Raw genomic sequence first — 14,268 nt, 5'->3', positions numbered from 1 at the left:
GACAAGGGGTTTGGAAGGAAGCTCTAAATTGGTTAGAAGTAGGGCTAACGACAACTAAGATTGAAAGCGTCCACCCAATGAAGCCAGGGATCGCGTGCCCCAATCCCAGCGTCAGCTCCCCTAACTGGGGGATCCGCGAGGCCCCCCGCCTACCCGGCTGAAGCCCCGCCCGCCAACAGGCCCCGCCCAGCCACACCGAGGCTCCGCCCCGCCCAAGCGGTTCCTCCGGCCTCACTGAGGCTCCGCCCCCACAGGCCCCGCCCCGCCGCAAATGCTGCCATAGAAACCCAGAAAGCGACATGGCTACCGCCGGCCTGGGAGAAAAGTTTTTGATACTGCCGGCGGCAGCCCTACCCACGTCACCGTCGCTTTCGCCACAGGCGGCAGCTCCCGTCCGAGGGAAGCCTAAGAAATGGCTGGTCTATCCGCATCCACCGAAGAGCTCCCGCCTGTCTCGGTCGGTTCTGCGCTGGCTCCAGGGCCTGGATCTCACCTTCTTCCCCAGGAACGTCAACAGGTGCAGGAGCGAGCCGCCTAGACGGGCGCCTGGGCCTGAGCATCCCGGGCACCCACGGACGACCCCGTTGCCCCGCCTGCCCCGCCACGGCGCAGGGGCCGCCCCACTCAGCTAGGCTGCTCCGCCCAGTCTAGGTTTCCGTGCCAGACCCCTGCCCGCTCAGCACACACACACACACACATACACACACATACACACACACATACACACGCACGCACGCACACGCACCCCTTCCCCTCTGAGGGAGCGGGCCTGCAAAATACACGAGGAAGCTTTCGTATATTTATCCATTCAATCAATCATTACATTTTAGACTTAAGCTAATATAGAATGCCTTGGTGACTACAAAAACATTTAAACAGTCAAGCCTCTTTCTTTAGAAACACTGGACATCAATTAATAGCCGTGGGGATCAGTCTACCCTCCGGATGGCACCTACTGAAGAAAGTTGATGCCTAACTGCAGCCACCCTGAACCTAACGGGCAGTTAATATCTGCTCTGGGAATGCGAACTAACCCCCATAAATATGAAGACGATGACATTTTTTGCAGTCAGGGACTCTGGTTTACTAATCTCAATATTTTTTGATAAAGACATGCCTGACATTTTCAGCGTGCATAGGAATCAGCTAGGGATCTTGTTAAAATGCAGAGTCAATACGAATTAATAGTTTAGGTTCATAAAAAGAACACCAAAGCCTTTGGTGTGTATCTAATCTTATCAAAATTCTATTCCATAGCAAATCTTCCTCAAAGCAATGATCCAACAAAACTAATTTTATAAGTTATTTGCTGTCAGTATGGAATATTCAATCGGTGTTAATTGATTATAAAATATTACCAACTGTAAAAGTAACTACATTTTATTTCATTTCCTTAATGCTATCTATGTGTGGATCAGGGATTTTTCAAATGGTTTCCTGGTTGCAGAAATATTCACTATATATTACCCCTGGGACCTTAAATTGTCATCCTTTGAAAATGGAACTTCTTTGAAAGTCAAGTTGGATAACTGGGCACAGTTGGAGCAGGTAAATTAGCAGTCATTGACACTTTGTTAAGAATTTTGTGTTTTTAAAGGTGTTCTCCTGACCTCTTGGATATCTACACATATGTGTGTGTGGCTACTGAGTTGGGCAGCTCATTTCCCTGTATTGAAAAGAATGTTGTTAAAGCTTATCATGAGTCCCTCATGAAACTGAGCATACTCATTTCAAATTGGAGTGGGACGGAATAATTGGTTTTCTTGCTGAAGAATAGTATATTTTAATAATTAACACGTTAAACACAAAAAAAATTAGTTGAGAGACAAAAGGGGGATTAAAGTGAATTCCTAGGAATTGGAGATTTATATAGAACTTCTTATAATGAAAATTCTTTCTTTCTACTATTAAAGTTCCTGGCAAGAAAAAAAATTAAATTAGCTAAAGAGCTAATCCATGGAACAATTCATTGCAAAGCTGGAGTACCTGAAATCCTGATCCAAGAGGTTTATACCTTGTTAACACATCGAGAGTAAGTCATTCGGAATTTTTCTAGCGATACAGTTTAACATGAAAATTTGATATCAGTCTCACTACTAAAATGTGGCTTGTGAACAGTATTTTATTTTTTATTTCCAGAATTAAAAGTATCCAGGACGACCTCGTGAATTTCACAGACTATAGTTACCAGATGCGTTTGCCCCTAGTTCCTCGGTCTACAGCTTCCAAGTCGATTAAAGATAACATCAGGTTATCAGAAATAATAAGCAATCCCAACATGCTCAGCAATGAACTTAAAGTAGAGTTCCTCTTACTTCTACAAATGTTGCAAAGAAAATTAAGCAGAAAACTGCATCCAAGTAAGTTTTCCTTGGAAATAGTCAATTGAGTTCTTCCCAACTTAATGAGGCTATACTTGACTACAAATGAAAGAAAAGCTGGCCATTGTCTGTCCCATTTCTGCTTTTTCTGTCCCAGGCTTAAAGGGAAAATAGTTCTCTTATGCTAGCAGTGGAACGATTTATTATCATTGGAGTGGTTTATGTAATAATTTTTCTAATGCAAACATAGCTTAACTGAGTGTATTAATACTTTTAAGAAAAACGTTAGTGAAAGTGTTCACATAAAATTTTGTGGGAAATAAGAGGTTCACATATCATCTCAAGTTACTAAAGAGGATGGGAATATTTAAGACTTCATCAGGATATAAGTACTTTAGGAAAAGCCTGGACTACCGTGATTCATTCCAGATGCTTTCTAGCGTATGGTCAGTGTTACCCTTTCTGGAGTAGCCTCCGTATGTAGACTGGGTAAGGTAAGGCAGACTGGGGCAACCCAAGGCAACTTTCCAGAGATGCCACCGAAGTAATTCTCAAAGCATCCAAAGCATTTGCCATCAGAGTCCCAACAGTTGGCAAGTTAGTGAACTTTATTTTGTTTTTTGTTTTTGTTTTTGCTTTTGCTTTTCTAACACCACTCGTGTCCTGGAATTTTGTAGTCCTTGATTCCAGACACTTAGTGACTTTATCGTGACGGTGGCACCCAAACCATTAATGAATAAGGCAGCTGTAGTCATTAGGATTTCGCTCTTTTGAACCCCAGTTTTCTGAAGAGCCATTTTCTCTCTAGTCCCTGGAAGGAAACGAGAGCAGTAACTGTCACTTGCCCCTAACTGTGAGTTGGATATCTTGGATTTCGTCCTCTCTTACTCTGTTCATCTTCCATTGCCTATCAGTTTTTGTTTCTCTTCCTTGATTTGCTCTCCTTTCTGGTTCCACTCATGAGTTTGTGAGTAGAGAAAGAATTGAGTTTATTAATCCTGTTGTGGAATTGTGTATTCAAATTCTTTTGTATGTTTTTAAACATTAAAATTTTGCTGTGATTTTTGTCATACATGCATGCATATAAAGTGTATGTACGATTTAAAGAAGACAATGAATAAATATTTCTGAATCCCTTTATGGTCTAGGAAGTGGCACATTACCAATACCTTTACATTCTGCTGGTGTCCTTCTTACTGCATTCTCCATGGTTCCCTCTGAGAGTCACCACTGTCCTGCTGCCTTTGTTTGTAATTTCCTTGATGTAAAAAAAAAAAAAAAGTTCATGCATACAATTTATGTTCTTAATTTCATTCATATATATTTCTTAATTTAGATTTTATCCATCTTTGTAGTAGGCAGAATGGGGCCCCCATGTTGTTCATGCCCCAATCCCTGGAACCTGTGAGTATGCCGCATGACATGGCAAAAGAGGCTTTGCAGAAGTTGCACACCTTGACCTAGGGAGTTAATGCTGGGTTATCCAGGTGGGTCCAGTCTAATCACATGAGCACTTAAAAGCAGAGAACTTTTTCCAAGTGGAATCAGAGCAATGCAGCAGAAGCAGAAGTAGGAATGGTCTGAAGTGTGAGAGGGCCTCAGCCTTCCATTGCTGCAGGGGCCACTCAGAGAACACAAGGAGGTAGGGGCATGGCCTCAAAGGGCAGAGAACAACCCTCGGAGACAGCCAGCAACCACACAGAGACTTTGGACCTAGAAGGGCAAGGAACCAAATTCTGCCAAAAACCTGAATGAGCATGGGAGAGGATTTATCCCCAGGGCTTCCAGAAGGAATGCTGCCTTGCCAACACCTTGATTTCAGCCCAGTGAGACTTTAAAAAGAAGCCCTGAGACTTCTGTACTGGGAGAATAAAATGGCTGTTGTTCATAAGTCACCAAATTTATGGTAATTTGTTATGGCAGAAATGAAAAACAAATACAAACTTCATGGTCAATACTGTTGACATCTTGGGGTTATAAAAACATTCTCCTATATTTAAATTTACTGAAGTTTAGCCTTTCACTTTTATTTATTTTTTAACTTTTAATTCCAGTAAAGTTAGCATACAGTGTTATATTAGTTTCAGGTGTACAATATAGTCATTCAACACTTCCATATGTCACCCGCTGCTCATCACAACAAGTGCACACCTTCATCCCCATCACCCATCTCCCCCGCCATGCACCTCCCTCTGGTAACCTTCAGTTTGTTCTCTAGAGTTAAGAGTCTGTTTCTTGGTTTGTTGCTTTTGTTTTCCTTTGCTCATTTGTTTTGTTTCTTAAATTCCACATATGAGCAAAATCATACGGTATTTGTCTTTCTCTGATTTATTTCCCTTAGCATTGTACTCTCTAGCCCCATCCATGTTGTTGCAAACAGCAAGATTTCATTCTTTTTTATGGCTGAGTAAAATTCCATTGTGTGTATATATATATATATACATTCATACATTCATTTATTGATGGACACTTGGGCTGCTTCCGTAGTTTAGCGAGCGTGAATAATGCTGCAATAAACATAGGGGTACATTAATTCCTTTGAATTCGTGTTTTTGTATTCTTTGGGTAAATACCCAACAGCATGATTACTGGATTGTAGGGTAGTTCTGTTTTTAAGGAAACTCCATACTGTTTTCCACAGTGGCTGCACCAGTTTGCATTCCCACCAACAGTGCAAAATAAACAGTGTTGTTTATTTTAACCATTCTGACAGGTGTGAGGTGGTAGCTCATTATAGTTTTGATTTGCATTTCCCTAATGATGAGTGACATTGAGCATCTTTTCATATGTCTGTTGGCCATCTGGATGTCTTCTTTGGAGAAATGTCTGTTTATACCTTCTTCCTATTTCTAAATTGGATTATTTGGTTTTTTAGGTGTTGAGTTGTATAAGTTCTTTATATTTTTTGGATACTAACCTTTTATCAGATAGGCCATTTGCAAATATCTTCTCCCATTCCATGAGTTGCCTTTTAGTTTTGTTGATTGCTTCCTTCACTGTGCAGAAGCTTTTTATTTTGATGTAGTCCCAATAGTTTATTGTGTTTTTATCTCCCTTGCCTCGGAGACATATATAGAAAAATGTTATGTTAGCCTTTCACTTTTAAAATTTTTTAAACTTTATTGAGTTATAATTGACAAATAGAAATATATTTAAGGCATACAACTTGATGTTTTGATGTACATATACATTGTATAATGATCACTGCAATCAAACATACCCATCTCACATGATTGCCATTTTCTTTGTTTCTTTCTTTCCTTCTTTTTTCTTTTTTTTCCTTGTTTGCTTGGTGTGGTGAGTACGCTTAAGATCAATCCTCTCAGCAGCAAATTTCAAGTACATGATACACTATTAACTATAGTCACCATGATATGTATTAGACCTGCAGAATTTATCCATCTTACATACCTTTGATCAGCATCTCCCCATGTCCCCTTCCCCCCAATCCCTGGACATTACCATTCTACTCTCTGCTTCTATGACTCTATTTTAGAGTCCACCTAGAAGTGAAATCATGCAGTATTATTTTTCCACATCTGGCTTATTTCACTTAGCAAAAAGGTTGATTAATATTCCATTAATATTCCATTGTTTGTGTGTGTGTATACACATACATATCACATTTTCTTTATACATTCATGCATTTCCATATCTTCAGTGATTGTGAATAATGCTGCAATGAACATGGGGGTACAGATACCTCTCTGAAATACTGATTTCATTTCCTTTGGATATATACCCAGAAGTGGTATTGTTGGATCATATGGTAGTTCTATTATTAATTTTGGGTCTCCATGCTGTTTTCCATAATGGCTGTACCAATTTACATTCCACCAACAGTGTAGAAGGGTTCTCTTTTCTTCCACATTCTCACCAACACTTTTTATACTTTGTCTTTTTTGATAATAGCGATTCTAACAGGTGTATGATGATATATTTTTGTGGTTTTGATTGCATTTCCCTGATTACTGATCATGATTAGTGATGTTGAGTACCTATTTATATACCTGTTGGCCATTTGTATACCTTATTTTTTTAAGATTTTCTTTTTAAGTAATATCTACATCCAACATGGGGCTCAAACTCACAAGCCCAAGATCAAGAGTCACACACTCCAACAACCAAGACAGGCAGGTGCTCCTGTATTTCTTATTTTGAGAAATGTCTACTCTGGTCCTTTGCCCAGTTTTTAGTTGGGTTATTTGTTTTGTTTGCTATTGAATTGTATGAGTTCCTTATATGTTTTGGATATTACTCCTTTATACATTGTAAATTATAAAACATTGATGAAGGAAATAAAAGAAGACAGATAAATGGAAAGACATCCTATGTTCATGAATTAGAAGAATTAATATTGTTAAAATGTCTATACTACCCAATTGATCTATAGATTCAATGCAAGCTTGCAAAATTTCAATCGCAGTCTTTACAGAAATAGAAAAAACAATCCTGAATTCATATGGAACCACAAAAGAACCCGAAAAGCCAAAGCAATCCTGAGAAAGAAGAACAAAGCTGGAGACATCAGACTTCCTGATTTCAAGCTAAATACAAAGCTATAGTAATTAAAATAGTAAGGTACTGGCATGAAAACAGACATTTGGACCAATGAAACAGAATTGCAAGTCCAGAAATAAATCCATGCATTTACAGACACTTGATCTTCAATAAGGATGCCAAGAACACACAATGGGGAAAAGATAGTCTCCTCAATAAATCATGTTGAGAAAATTGAATATCCACTTGCAGAAGAATGAGTTTGGATCCTTATCTCACACCCCAACATAAGACCAGAATAGGTCTTATGTTTAAGAAACCATAAAACTACTAGAAGGGAGCATAGGAAAAAAGTTTCTTGACATTGGCATTGGCAATGATTTTTTGGAAATGACATCAAAAGCACAGGCAACAAAAGCAAAAAAAACCATGTGCGATTGTATCAAACTAAAAGGCTTCCACATAAAAAAGGAAACAAGAGTGAAAAGGTAACCTATAAAATGGAAAAAAAAAAAAGGTTTGCAAAACATAGATCTGGTAAGGGGTTAGTCTCTTTTAAGATCTTAATTCATCTGCAACTGAAATGGAGAACCAACTGTCTCAGACCATTTCCTGAACAAAATTTATTCTTTTCTCCCTGATTTGTAATAATACCCTCCTGTCTCAAACGTTTCCAGTTTCTTTATGTATATGGGTCTGTTTCCCAGCTCTAGCTGATTTTGTCTACCTGTGTGCAACCTCAACACCCTCACTGTCTTAGTTACTAGTGCTGTACAGTAAGTGCTGATACTTGGTAAAGCAAGTCCTGCAATTCTTAGAAATATCCTGTGGCATGGACCTTTCTTATTTCATTCACTGTGATTTTAATTGTTATGAATTCAGTAGTACTGCCTACTGTTATATTTGCCCTCACATCTATCATATTATTTTGTGGCCTTTTTTTCTTTTTCTGTTCCTTGTTTTTGTCTCACCTATCTTTTCTTTCGGACTGAATCTTTTTTAAAGACTTCCCCCCCACCCCTACTAATTTGGAAAATTTAAAATTTCTACTCTTTCTAGTGCTACCCTAAAAATTTTAACATGCATATGTATCCTAATGTAAAATTAATATCTTTACTTTCTTTCTCCAACTATAAGGACCCTAAAACAATGACAATGACGACTCCTGCCCAGCCCCCTACCACACTTCAGCATTTTAGTTCTGTCAAGTTTTTTTTTTAATACCACAAATCAGATACAATTATTTTTTATACATAACATTTGCTTACATTTAGTCGATCTCACCATTTCTGCTTCTCATTGGCTCTAGTTGGGATTTCTAGAACAAAACACAACTATTCTATTTAATCTTCTATTTAAAAGTCCATCTTGGGGCGCCTGGGTGGCTCAGTTGGTTAAGCGACTGCCTTCGGCTCAGGTCATGATCCTGGAGTCCCGGGATCGAGTTCCGCATCGGGCTCCCTGCTCGGCAGGGAGTCTGCTTCTCCCTCTGCCCCTCCCCCTCTCATGCTCTCTCTCTCTCATTCTCTCTCTCAAATAAATAAATAAAATCTTTAAAATAAAATAAAATAAAAGTCCATCTTGGTGCAAAGCTAACCTCTATCTCCCTTGTCTTCTTTTCACCACAATTTCTCTTTAGCCATGGTTCACCTCAACCCTTCAGATTCCTGAACAGTATTCAATTCTTACCAGTCTTGATTTTTGAGACTGTTGATTGTAAGCTCAGCCAAAGTAATTAACTGTGATAATTATAGTTCTGAGAATGTTATTGACCAGAGCTGTATATAGCATTAACAAGGTCTGATTGATGAGTAGAAATTACCTTAGACTCTTTTTCCGGCCTCAGTGAAGGCTGAGAGCTGCAGAGGAGGGGTAAGTGATCTTTAGAAGCACAGGGAAATCAATGCCCAAGTGTGATAGTTTATAGATTTAATAAGAAATATGGGAAACATGGAAGTAATTTTAAGTCACTATTTTTATAGTATAAACATGTTTGAAAAATGAAATAAATCCTGTATGATTTATATGAAATATAAAAAAACCCACATGAAATACAAAAAAAATCATCTAACCTTTTATGACAGAAGTCAATAGAGTGTTTTCTTTTTAGGGTACTGTATGGGAGAGATAGGCAGGGGATTTGGGGATACTAATAATACAACCCAGGTGTATTCATTCCAAAGATTCATCAGCCTGTAAACACACGACTTGTTCACTTTTCTGTATACATATTACTATTAAATAAGAACTTATTAAAAAACTAATAGGAACATAAAGATGTTGTCTTTAAAGTAACTTTTTAAAGCAACTATTCTGTACATCAGAGGTGTGAACAATGTGGGGAGAGGGTTAATAACCTCCCATCCACACCACTCTTAGGAATATGATTAAAGAAACGTCTAAAGAATTTGCCTACTTTGTAAATTGTGGTGTCTTATTTTGGCAATGGCCATAGTGAATTTCTAACGAAGAGTTTCTGTACTCGTATTTTCTAGAATGGTTTGAGGTCAAACCAACAGTGGGAGAACTTACTCTCGATCGTCTTCCTCCCAAAGTCTCTGGGTGCAAATATGATGCCATGATTTCAAAGGAAGGCCTCGCTCCTGCTTTACGTGAGTTTTTGTATTGTTATTTTTAACTTTTTACCTGTTAAATGAGTGTTTCTACTTCATTCCTTTGAATTTAAAAAAAAAATCGTTAAAACGTCAGTCTAGGCCTTTAGTCTACCACTGTGTATTGTGTTGGTAGGCTGATGTTTTGATAGACTGAGGGGCCTACGGTCTGCAAGTGCCAGTCGCGTCCAGAGACTCCCGAGCCAGCCTCCCCTCTCCCCCCCCACGAAAGGGACAATTTCTGCTGATTTCTCTTGAAGTAGATGAGTCTGAAACAGGTGGGGCTCATCAGCAGAGCTCAAAACTCAGTTCTCTAGCAGGGATGATGCATCTGTCCCAAGGCAGCGAGGGACACTTGCCTGCCTACATTTCCCAGTTAGTTGTACCCCAAGAAACCACTTGTCTAAATCCTGGTCATTCAGAAAGCAAGTATAGCATCGCAAACTACACCCCACAAGCCAACGTCAGTCTCCTGCCTGTTTTTACATAGCCTGCAAGTTAAGGATGGCTTTCACATTCTTATGTGGTTGAAAAAATATATCAAAAGAAAGATATTTCCTGACACATGAACATTATATGAAATTCAAATTTCCATGTCCGGAAATAAAGTCGTATTGGAACCTGGCCACGCCTGTTCTTCATGCCTTGTCTGTGGCGACTTTTGCCCAACAGCAGGGCTGAGTCACGGCCAGTTGTTGCCCACAAAGTGGGCTTCTAGATTTAGTGAATACAAACAGACATAGCCAATACAACTAATTCTTTTGCGGACATACTTTTATTAAAAATTATTCATTGTTTATCTGAAATTCGAATTTAACTGAGTGTCCATATTTTATCTGACAAACCTACCACAAAGCCTAAAGTATTGACTGTTAGGCCTTTGATGGAAAATATTTGGGGACCTCTGCTGCAGGGCATGTTTTCTACTGTTAAGGGATTTCATGGGAGAGAAAAAGGTTTTTGTTTACATAAGGTCTGGAAAAGCAATGTCAACAGATTCCTTCATTTAAACTTAGGATTTCACAGAGCCTTTTATATGCTAATATGCATTGTAAATATTAAAGAGCAGAAGTACAGAATCAAGTGTTTTCCAAACTCTATTTGATCACACATCACTATCATTGAGTTCTGTTTTGCTAATGGCCTGCTAGAACTACTGTTTCTCAGAGCACACTTCTTAGTATCTAGACATTAGGCCCGTCCATGAAAACCTCTTTAACTCATCACATGCCCAAGGCATGGGACTCTGCATGACAGAACCCAACAGAAGTAACGATGTTTCTATGGGGAAAAAAAAAATGTATCCATAGTTTCACCTTCAGGTTCTGGGCCTACATCCTCTCCTTCAATCTGCCTCAACCTCGTTCCCATGGTGACGCCTGCAGTGAAAACTCCAGCAGGCTGGGAGCCACAGGAGGGCTGAGGCCGAGTCAGGGGGGAGCCTTCCCCAGGGCTCTTTTGGTTCACTTGCTTGCCTCTTTCCCCTTCCGGCTACTTGGACCTGACTTTGGCCAGGAAAGCACATGGCCACTTGCTTTGGGACCTGCAATGAAAAGGCAGAAGGACGAATGAGTCGCAGCAGGGTGTCCTTCCAGTGTGAGAAACAGATGCAAAGTGTCCATATTTGAGAAAATGATGCCTACCAGTGCTTGAATTGCTAAAGAGCATTCCTCATTTCTGTTCTCTTTTCAGAAAAATTTCAAGGTCACACACAGGCATTTTTAGAAAAATAATGCTATAATTTCAGATCAGAATGCCCAAGTAGAGTGGATTCTTGCTTTTACAATTTTAATCATGTATGAGCAGCTATAAATAACTTCTCCCCCATTTTATTCTCTCAGTGCTCTCTGTTATGAGTCCCTCTCACTTCGGTGGTCTTTTTCTATCCTTTTTAAAGTGGATGATGGGCTATGGAGGTTTTCAGGGCAGATCAGGATAGGAAGAAACATGCTTTTATCTTTTTATGTCTCTCAAACCTGTTCCAGATACTTGGATTCTCTTAATCTAGGCAGAATGGAAAGTAATGAATGAATGAAGCAGACTTTGGTTAACTACATGGGAGAGAGCTGTTTTGCTAAATTTTATTTTCTCCCCAAATTTGTTCAAGGGGTTCTATTTCAATTATTTTTTTAATTTAAATTCAATTAGCCAGCATATAGTACCTCATCAGTTTTTGGTATAGTGTTCAGTGATTCATCAGTTGCGTGTAATACCCAATGCTCATCACAACACGTGCCCTCCTTAATGCCCATCACCCAGTGACCCCATCCCCCCACCCTCCTCTGTTTTCAGTTGTTTCTAATAAAAGAGTAGAGTGATAAGTTCAAGTCAGCTAACATAATTTGAAAGTTAATGGAAGGAGAAACGGAGCTAGACCACTGGAACTGGGCCCTATTTACCATCTAAGATTGCACTGCACGTAACAACACTGAAACGACAAGGCCATTCATCTGAAAAGCTTCTAATTATCTGATAAGGTGGTGAAAATTAATTGTTAGATAGGTCATTACCTTTGTTTTTGTTTTTTGTTTTTTTTTTTCTTTAACACTTAAATTCCTCCATTTGTTTATCTAAACCTAGCATCCAGCAAACTACTGGGCCGGGGGAAAACAGATTTCTTAGCTGTGACTGGCTCCTCACGTTGGAACTGAGTAACCTGAAGAGTCTGGGCAGCTTGGAGGCTTCAGTGCAGAGCTCCAGAAACTCAACTATGAATTCTGTGTATTTGCCAAATCTCAGCACTGTGAAAACCATGGCACTGTTACCTCAGCTGCTTTCTGAAGCAACATCTAAAAATAACTGAGTCATATTCGGTATCAGATACACCAAAATCAGCCCTGGGTATTTTAGGCACTGCTAATGACTTTTGGAAGTGCATGGCATCCAGATTTTTTATTTACGGCTACTATAACGTATGCTTTAAATATTCTGTTTACCAGGCATTTGGATGAACCTGGGCTCAGCCTGCTGCCCATCATTCTGCATGTTCCATGTACTGGAAACATTGGTCATTGTGCAGATATTTAATAACCACAAACTGATTTTAGTGTTGTTTATTTAAATATTCCAGGAAATATAGGTACTGGTGGCAATCCACTTAAGAAACTTGTGTGAAGCAAGCTGGAAAACATTCTTTTGAATCTGCTAGGAAATCTATCAGAAACAAGGAAAAGTAAGCTTGGAAAGCACCCGTCCAATGGCTTTGAAGAAGTGATGCCCCATCTCCTGCCATACTAAGTGGATAGAATTACCTAGTCTTGGACATATAAGTAAATTAAAGTGGTGTCTCATCCATAATTGGGCTGAAGAACGTGCTTTTTCAATTCAATAACCATTTATTAAACACCTGTGCCAGTTACTGTTAAAAATACAAAATCAAATAACACAGAATGAGCAAGAATCATTTTAAAGGTACCGTTAAACATAACTCACCATGACAAGTCAAAGTTATTTCTCATAAATTCTGTAGGAATGGTGACTCTACGTTTTTGTAATACATTTTCCTCATTAGAAATGAAAAGAGCTACTACTTTGCCTGATATATATTCACACATCACATGCATTCATAAAAATATTTATTCTGAATGATTATTATTATACATAGGCCCACAGAGAACCTTGTCCACCCCCATAAATAGCCTGACTTGAAACATTTTTAAAAAAATAGGTGTCCGTCCTGTTGATAAGAGTTGTGGGAAAGGAAAATTGTGCTTCACTTGGAATTTGGTTCTGGGGTTTAGCAAACCATTCAGTTCAATTAAACATTTTCTACTGGTTGCTTCCACTCCCCATAATTTCGCTGGAGGGAAACCAAAGCAAGTTGGTATCTTGAAAGATTAATTATCTTTCATACATTCTTATAATTTTACATTCACATTTGGAAATTTTCCTTCAACTGGAATTTTTCATGTCTTTATGCTCTCTCATTAACAGTCTCATTTGCAACTTCCGAGAATGAGTATTAGGAACACTGAATCCCACGACATGCCTGTCAATTTCCAGCTAAACTCTTGTCAATTGTTCTGCATTTTTGAAGGCTTGGCTTTATTAGAATTTCTATCTCCAGAGACTTCCCAGTTTAATTTCACATTTTTGGCAGGTAATATTTAGTAAAAGAAAGTAAAGAGAGCCCTGATGAAATAGGATTACTTCTTGGGAGTGAGTGTGTTTAAAATCTAGTTTTATCTGAGGTAAAAGGTATACTTTAAATGCATATCTTAACCAGCTATAGGTTATTTATCTATGAACCTTGCATTCTAATGGGACAAATTTAAAGTAGAAAATTATGAGAATAATTTTCAACCCATAAAATATAGTTCCTTAGGAAAGGGTTATAGAAACAAGTCTTCTGAAGCTTGGCTGGGGAAAAGATCCAGAGAGGATTAGATTTGGGTAAACAGTCATATAAAAAGTTTATTTATACTTCTCTTGACTGTATGTTCAATCACCTGAAAAAGCTAATCACCCACGGCCTATGGTAAGTTCTCAAGACTCCCATGGGGCCTATGGAGAGCTGTGGAAAATATGAACTAGTTCTATAGGTTTCATTTCATAGTGAGTAAGTAAATGAAGGTAGCAGGCAGTCAAAGTAGCAACTTCAGGAGCTTCTTGAAGATGAGCTCTATTGAGAGGCCAACACTACAGGTATCTTCGGAAGGCCATTTGCTTCACGAAGGAGCTTTTCTAGGAGCTACAGCAGTTCCTCTAGGAGAGTCTTCAATCAGTTGGCAGAATGCTTATCGCGGAATGGAAGCCTCTGAGGTATGCGGTTTGTATTCATTAGTGAAGCTTTTCCCCCTTTCATAAGAATTTTAGGGTTTGTTGTAGTCAGTGTT

The 14,268-nt window shown here is 39.0% G+C and overlaps 1 protein-coding gene across 1 annotated transcript; it reads left to right on the top strand.

Moving 5' to 3' along the window:
- Positions 1-278: 278 nt before the first annotated feature.
- On the top strand, positions 279-12,730 carry SPATA4 (spermatogenesis associated 4). Its single transcript, XM_006736040.3, has 6 exons — positions 279-517; positions 1,419-1,548; positions 1,914-2,032; positions 2,140-2,360; positions 9,317-9,433; positions 12,504-12,730. Exons 1-6 carry the CDS (start codon positions 300-302, stop codon positions 12,545-12,547), a joined length of 849 nt encoding a protein of 282 aa, XP_006736103.3. The 5' UTR covers positions 279-299; the 3' UTR covers positions 12,548-12,730.
- The last annotated feature ends 1,538 nt before the right edge of the window (positions 12,731-14,268 follow it).

The sequence above is a fragment of the Leptonychotes weddellii genome, chromosome 2 (genome assembly GCF_054177405.1).
Source record: "Leptonychotes weddellii isolate Sample4059 chromosome 2, ASM5417740v2, whole genome shotgun sequence".
Classification (NCBI taxonomy): domain Eukaryota; kingdom Metazoa; phylum Chordata; class Mammalia; order Carnivora; family Phocidae; genus Leptonychotes; species Leptonychotes weddellii.
The sequence above is the reverse complement of the archived record's forward strand: the minus strand, read 5'-3'. Positions and strand labels throughout refer to the sequence as shown.